The following is an 8,050-nucleotide window of genomic DNA, read 5'->3' on the forward strand; positions in this document are numbered from 1 at the left end:
TCCTTATGGTGGGGAAGGTAAGGCAAGAATTGTGTGGCTTCTGATAAGAAAACTTGTTTCCACATGTGCAGCCAGGAAGAAATTTCTTATTGTTCAGGTTAACCTTTTAGCTTGCTGTTGACATCTTTGTCTCTTAATTTGTAAGAAGTAACTTCCCAATTGTTTTTGGAGAGGCTTTCAATCTGATTGTCAGATAAAATAAAATTTTAGTGCATTCTCAGGTGAAGCTATTTTCTCTGTGGGCTAAGAGTTTATGAATCAATACCAAGGCTCTCAGGACCAGAATCTAGCTCCATTTTGAATTATACTAAAACTCTAACTTGTCAGCATTAAGTTTGCACATGTCATTCTCTAACTTGTGATTTTAAAGAAAAATTGAAGACAATGTAAAAATTGAATATTTTAAAAGAAGAGTCCATAGAAACCAAGGAATTCTAATATATTTTCCTTTTTTAATAAATACATAAAGCTTTTTACCATTTCCCTCAGTGATTTTGATTAATATGATAGTAGGATCTTTCAGAGCATCATTATACCAATTTTCACAGCCTGATGTAAGAACTCATTTCACAGAAATAATCATGACTAGCATTAATATATGAATGTCAGTGCCATAACACAATAGTATAAGGCATATTTACACCATCTGAACATACAGAACACCATAAACATACACACCAAAAAAATCACAGATCTAGAACAAACAAAACCCAATTTCCTAGACAGCTTACATTAACAGGCTTTGCCTGAAACAATTTTTTTTTTACTTTACTTTTTTATAACATTTTTTTCTTTCCAAACAACAAACAGACCTTCCCTATGTCTTGTGATTTACTTGTAACATTGTGCTCATGCAAAAATAATACTTGTTTTATTGCAATAACAGTTAAACAGTTTTGGATTTGGGTCCCAAAACCATCATCTAACATTTTACTTGATGTTGCTTCATCCATATTGTCCTTTTAGTTGGAGTGATATGATGATTTCTTTTTAGTGAGTTACAAAAAGACAAACATATCCAGTTGACCATATCCAGTTCAAAAATCAAGATTCTAAGCTTCTTGATCATGCACATTGTACTTTCATCCTTGAAAAATGGTTCGAATCAGACACACCACTTTGATTCAACATTTACTGGTGTTCTTTTCTTTTTGTAAATATTTCTAAAAACAACAACAACAAAAAGGAATGAAAGGAAATACTGTCCCACATTAACAGCTCACGAAACGGAAGAGCAGCAAGAATCACACTGACAATTGTTAAGACACAGTCAGGTAGTGACACTGGAGTAAACATTGAATGTCATTGCAACACTGTAGGAACGTGATCATCACTACAACCCATACTTCTGTAACAGTTCGGATTGCCACTGGCGTTTCCGCTCTGGAAAATAATCTGGAATGTGGATTTTTTTAAAATCCTGAATACACTTTTTCATTTCTTCTTCTACGCTGAGCTTCTCACAGACTTTCTTTTTGGAAAGATTGGTTTCCCGGGACTTGCTGATGAGTGTCTGAAAGAGTTCACTGTTTCTGCGTTTGTCTGGTGGGGGCATCCATTGCACAGGCGCTTTTTTGGAAGGGCGATCCAAGGTTAAGGTGTTAGGCTGGTGAGCTGTGGCCTGCTGGGCGCTGGCTGGGTTGTCCTGGGGGGTGCTCGCCTCTGAGTGGCTGTCACAACTGGAGGTGGAGAGCTCATTACAGGAAGTCCCACTTTCACTTCCTTTATCTGTGACTTTGTCATGTTTCCTGTCTTCATGTTCTTGTTTGGGTGACACCATTTTCTGAGATGGCCCTAAAAAGGATAAAAAAAAAAGTAGAACAATTGAATGAGAAGTGAAAAAGTCCAATTAAATAAACTTTATTTCTTTTTTGTTTTAAACCAAGAATATTTATATTAAGAAAAATGCTGTTTGTTGAGGGATTAAATACAACACTCAGTGCTGTTAGTCTACCTTAAAATACGCAGCATGCTGATTAATTATTTATAACATAAAGTTTGGGAGGTTTGCCTAAGGAACATTTCTGCCATAATGGGTCATCCATAACTTTATGTTTAAAAGATTTTTGCTAGGTACTATTTCCTGAAATCTGAAAAAGATATCACATGTAAATATTCCGTAACCATGTCATTAGACACTTAGTTCGTTTCTGTTCTAGCTACCAACACTGGCTGTTCATTCTGCCATTATAAGAACAGAGAGTACCATTGCTCACTTTTATAAAGTAGCAGCATTCTCCAGGCCCAGAGGCACAATAGCATCATTTATGCTTCCCAGGGGGTGGCTGGTTTGAATCTTATCCTCCGTCTTTTAATCTTGTTTCCTGTCTATTTCCTTGGGGGAGAATTATGCAAGTGCTGTAGACATATATGTGCCTACTATTATGGTGAAAAAAGTATAGTTGAAATACAGTGTTCTCTTAAAATACAAGGCTTACCATTTGAGGTAAATTACCTAGGAGGACAATTTTCAGAAAGTGATAGTTTGCTAAGATAATTATTTCAAATACGCAAACAGTTTATTTCCAAGAGAGAGTGTATTTTATTCCCCCTCGCCTCTGCTGTGAGATTATGACATCTATTTAACATTTATTGAACACCACCACATACCCAGAACTATAATAAAACCTGATTAACTGGAGCCTAACCAATCAGAAATATTAAATTACCCAAATTTGGCTTTTTTAGTCAACTTTTATGAACAAGTTACATAAGTCAGAATGGGGGATTCATCAGTATTTTTGAACAGTTGCCCCAGAGGATTCTACTGTGCAGGCAGAGTTGATAAAAATTGGTCTAATTCATAGGGACTCACCTGAGCCACATTTGGAATTACTTGGAAACATTAGATTATCGATGCCTTGGTATCAATCCAAGATGCCCTGCTTTAATGGGATGCCACCTGGCCATTGGGTCGTTTAACAGATTCAGGTGACTTCAATGTGCAGCCAAAATTATGAACCTTTTCTAAGCCTATTACATGTGTAGTGAGTTCATAACCAGTATGAGTAGTTATATTATTGAGAAGGGTGGGAAAACAAACCAACAAAAATACTTTTTACCAAAGCACCTATTATTTGCAACTTACTGTTTGGGTGCTAACATCAATTTCCTATTTAAAATCAGAAGAAACAAAAGTTGATACCAAACATTCAGTTGAGTTGGATTAAAGATTTAAAAAGCTTTAGAACTTTTTGGAATGATGGAAATATCCTGTATCTTGATTGTACTGTTAGTTACAGGATTGTACACATTTGTGAAAACTGACAAAATTACATAGTTAAAATGGGTGAGCTTTTCTGTATGGAAACTATATCTCAATTAACCAAAAACAAACAAACAAACAAAAAAGCCCTAAACACCTTATTAAAGAATATGTACCTATTTGAGGGAAGGCCTAGCCATTATTTCATACCTGCTTTTTCTGCAATAGAGTATACCTAAAACAAATGGTGATGTTTATAAATGCTTAGTACAAAAGTGCACTAGTACATTTCAGAAGCATTTGCAATCATGAATTAAAGAAAACAAAAGCAGCAGCTGTTTTGCAGTCTCTGCCATCTATAATAATAAAAGCATAATATGCTAATTAGAGTGGACATCCTTCCGGTCGTCCTTCTGGAACAAAGCTGGGGCTGCAGCCGAAGGATCCAGGCAGCCACCAGTGGCTGTGAGGGAGGGATCCAGGCAGCCGGGGCTGCGAAGGCCTACTCTTGCACGAATTTTGTGCATTGGGCCTCTAGTGACATTGTAAAAGCAGAGAGTACCATTACTTAATTCTACAAAGTAACAGCATTCTCCAGGTCCAGAGGTGTAATAGCATCATTTATGCCTCCAAGGGGGTGGCTGGTTTAAATCTTATCCTCAGGCTTTTAATCTTGTTTCCTATTTCCTTGGGGAGAATTCTGCAAGGGCAATAATTCCAGGGTAAGAGAGAATGGAGGTGAGCCTGAGGGGAGGGAATGAATGAGGTGCACTTCTCACATCCCTAGCTGACTTACTTACCCTGAGGCATTCTGAACCCTGCTTTATCCTCTGTGGTAGTTGGGCACAAGCTATGCCCTTAGGACCCCTTGTCTTCTGGCTTTCAGTTGGATTCAATGACAAAGACTGGCAACACTATGTTTCACCCCAGAAATTCTGTCATCTGGTTGCCTCCCTGGACCAAGAGGCACATCCCTGGTCAGCAGTTCTCTCTACCTCCTTCTCACTTCTCTCCTTTTCCCTTCTCTCTCCGTCCCTCTGTCACCCTTCTTTCCAGATCCCATTAAAATGAGGCTCACACCTTCAGGCCTACCAGTGTTAACCATGTCATTGTAACTGGCCTGAGGGTATTGCCCACATTAATGCATAATGTCAATAGTCAACTTTTCTCAAATCACCCAATTCAATGTGCTTTCTCTTTCTTCCAGAGCCCTGTCTGATAGACGCACACTGGTCCCCAACCATCCTCTCCAATAAGTAGGTGTCTGTTACTTGTAGGATCAGTTTTCAGTGGTACCAAGTTTTTGTGGCAATAATATTGAAAGTGTTTTGACCTGGAATGAAATTCTAGCTCCCTAGCAAACAACCTCATGGCCTTGGAGCCATACTTAGCGCCTCTAAGCTTCAATTCCCTTATCTGTAAAATGGGTATTAGTACTTTCCTCATACGGTTATTTTTGAGATTAAATGAAATACCATACAAAGGGTCTAGCAAAATAATGCACAACAATCAGAGTATATCATTGTCATTTAAAAAAATTCTGACAGGTGTTCAGTCCCATCTCTAGAGATTTTACATTTGCCAAAGGGTTTGTATGTACATGTTTACATAGAGGTCGGTGTGGTTGGAGGAGCTGAAGCAGCTGTTTATCTCATTATCGTTATGACTGAATGTGATCCACGCTAGTGTGATGCCCACAAGCCTAGTGAGACATAGGATATAAATAAATGCTTTCGGTCCTTTCTGTCAATCTTCTGCATTACTTTAACCAGAAATCCCTAAAGAGAAATCTACAGTTTTCATTCCCACTAATGACTAAGGAATTAAACTGCAAATACCTGAGAAAACCAATTTATATTTAAGGAGAAATGAGAAATGAGAAATAATTTTATGTTAATAGGCACAGGGATAGAGCATTAGACAGAAACACCAGGCAAAAAAAGAGTAACATCCAAGTGGAAGACAGTACAGAAGGAGGACACAGGTGATCCTTGAACAATGTAGGGGTTGGGGCCCCCCACACACAGTTGAAAATCCATGCACAACTTTTGACTCACCCAAAGCTAACTGCTCATAGCCTACTGTTTACCAGAAGTTTTACTGGTAACATAAACAGTTAACACATATTTTATATGTTATATGTATTATATACTATAGTCTTACAATATTCAGTAAGCCAGAGGAAAGAAAATGTTATTAAGAAAATTATAAGGAAGGGAAAATGTATTTTCAGTATTTTTCTATTTATTGAAAAAAAAATCTGTGTATCGCTGGACGGGTGCAGCTCAGACCTGTCAAGGGTAAACTGTCCTAGATAATACAAAATCAAATGTTTCCTTCTGTTTGTATTCACTGGGAAGGAATGCTTAATGACATACCCTAGGGATAATACAGAGTTTCATAAATTCCATGCTTTAGCTAAATAAATTATATACAGTTATTATGCCTAATGGCATTACAATCTATTCATGAAAATAAGTCTCTGCACCCACCACATGCACGTGCACATGCACGGGCACGCAAACACACACACACACACACATCTTTATTATGCTCATATTTCTCTTCAATGAGGGAAGAGCCTTGGAAGAAATGGGTTTGAACTTGGTGCACTTACCAAGTCCTATTGTGCTGGTCACGTAACCTCTTTACTATTTGGTCCTTGCTGGTTAAAATTTTGGGATTGGCCCCTAAGTTCATTAATGTAATAAAGTTGTAGAGTTCTAAAGTATCCTATCTAATAAAGAGGGAATATGCTAATTGACCCTCACGCCATCGCAAAGATGGCAGCACCCACAACCAATAAGGAGGGAATATGCTAATTGACTGCCCCACCCTCAAAGATGGCGGCACCCATAGCCACAAGATGGTGGTGCTCAGTCCCTTCAGCCCCCCAGCCGCCCAGGGCCGGCCCGAGGCACAGGCAAGCCTAGGATGGCAGCTGCCCAGCCACCTAGGGCCGCCCGAGGCTCAGGTAACCAGGGCTGGCCGAGGCTTGCGCTACCAGCAGTGGCAGCAGCAGAGGTGTGATGGGGGCATCACCTTCCCCTGATCGCTGTGTCGCCTCCTGCTCCTGAGGGCTCCTGGACTGTGAGAGGGGGCAGGCCGGGCTGAGGGACCCCCCTTCCAGTGCATGAATTTTCATTCACCGGGCCTCTAGTATAATACATAAGAAGGAATTTTCCAGGCAGTAAAATTCTAATCAGATATTAAATGTAAAACATTAAAGAGTTACCATTAATAAAAATTACCTTTTAGAATGGGGAAACAAATTCAATTTCCACTAAAGTACTTCACAGAATTACAGGCTCCAGGATAACTTTTTAAAGTTAATCAGTGGGAAGAGTAGTCCTAGAAGACATTATTGGCTCACATTTGTTTCATTAAGTCTATTCTTGACAGCAATGACAGCAATAAGAATGATTTCTAAAGCAGGACAGTGTGGACTGGCTGGGCTCACATCCTTACCTTCTTTGCATCTCTATTTTCTTCCTTTTGTAAAAATATATTTTTATTGATTTCAGAGAGGAAGAGAGAAGGAGAGAGAGAAGGAAACATCAGTGATGAGAGAGAATCATTGATTGGCTGCCTCCTGCCCTTGCAGCCCCACACTGGGGACTGAGTCTGCAACCTGGGAATATGCCCTGACCGGGAATGGAACCATGACCTCCTGGTTCGTAGGTCAATGCTCAACCACTGAGCCATGCTCACTGGGCAGGGTCTCTGTTTACTTAAGTTTAAATTTCATGGAGTTGTGACAAAGATTACATGAGTCAACACATGTAAAGTACTTAGGACGTATCTTGCATGGGTACTTGCTCAAAATGTTAATTATTATTATTCAGCATAAGTACCCAGTGTTATTTGGCCATAGTACGGCGTATTTGTTTATCTAAATACTAGAGGCCTGGTGCACAAAAATTTGTGCACTCGGGGGGGTCCCTCAGCCTGGCCAGTGCCCTCCTGCAGTCTGGGACCCCTCGGGGGATGACCACCTGCTGGCTTAGGCCTGCTCCCCAGGGGATTGGGCCTAAGATGGCAATCAGACATCCCTCTGGCAGCCTGGCAGCCCTCGGGGGATGCCCACTTGCCAGCGGGGAGCAGACCTAAGCTGCAGTCAGACATCCTTAGCGCTGCTGAGGAGGCAGGAGAGGCTCCCACCACCACTGCTGTACTGGCAGCCATCAGCCTGGCTTGTGGCTGAGCAGAGCTCCCCCCTGTGGGAGCGCACTGACCACCAGAGGGCAGCTCCTGCATTGAGCGTCTGCCTCCTGGTGGTCAGTGTGTGTCATAGTGACCAGTCATTCCCAGTCCTTCTGCTGTTAGGGTCAGTTTGCATATTACCCTTTTACTATATAGGATAGAGGCCTGATGCATGGGTGGGGGCCGGCTGGTTTGTCCTGAAGGGTGTCCCGGATCAGGGTGGGGGTCCCTCTTGGGTGCCTGGCCAGCCTGGATGAGGGGATGATGGCTGTTTGCAGCTGGTCACACCACCTGCTGGCTTAGGCCTGTTCCCTGGGGGATCGGGCCTAAGCTGGCAGTCAGACATCCCTCTGGCAGCCCAAGAGCCCTTGGGGGATGTCCACTTGCCAGCGGGGACAAGCCTAAGCTGCAGTCGGACATCCTTAGCATTGCTAAGGAGGCCGGAGAAGCTCCTGCCATCATTGCTGTGCTGGCAGCCGTCAGCCTGGCTTGTGGCTGAGCAGAGCTCCCCCTGTGGGAGTGCACTGACCACCAGGGGGCAGCTCCTGCATTGAGCGTCTGCCCCCTATGGTCAGTGTGTGTCATTGAGCATCTGCCCCCTGGTGGTCAGTGTATGTCATAGTGACCAGTCATTCCCAGTCG

The 8,050-nt window shown here is 41.7% G+C and overlaps 1 protein-coding gene across 1 annotated transcript in view; it reads right to left on the reverse strand.

The window, feature by feature from the left end:
- Positions 1 to 422: 422 nt before the first annotated feature.
- Positions 423 to 8,050, reverse strand: part of KCTD8 (potassium channel tetramerization domain containing 8) — a 232,953-nt gene continuing 225,325 nt past the window's right edge. The window contains exon 2 of the mRNA XM_014548722.1: positions 423 to 1,794. Coding sequence (XP_014404208.1) covers positions 1,334 to 1,794 — 461 coding nt within the window. The 3' untranslated portion in view covers positions 423 to 1,333. The remainder of the gene's footprint in view (positions 1,795 to 8,050) is intronic.

Source organism: Myotis brandtii, unplaced genomic scaffold (genome assembly GCF_000412655.1).
Source record: "Myotis brandtii unplaced genomic scaffold, ASM41265v1 scaffold520, whole genome shotgun sequence".
Classification (NCBI taxonomy): Eukaryota; Metazoa; Chordata; class Mammalia; order Chiroptera; family Vespertilionidae; genus Myotis; species Myotis brandtii.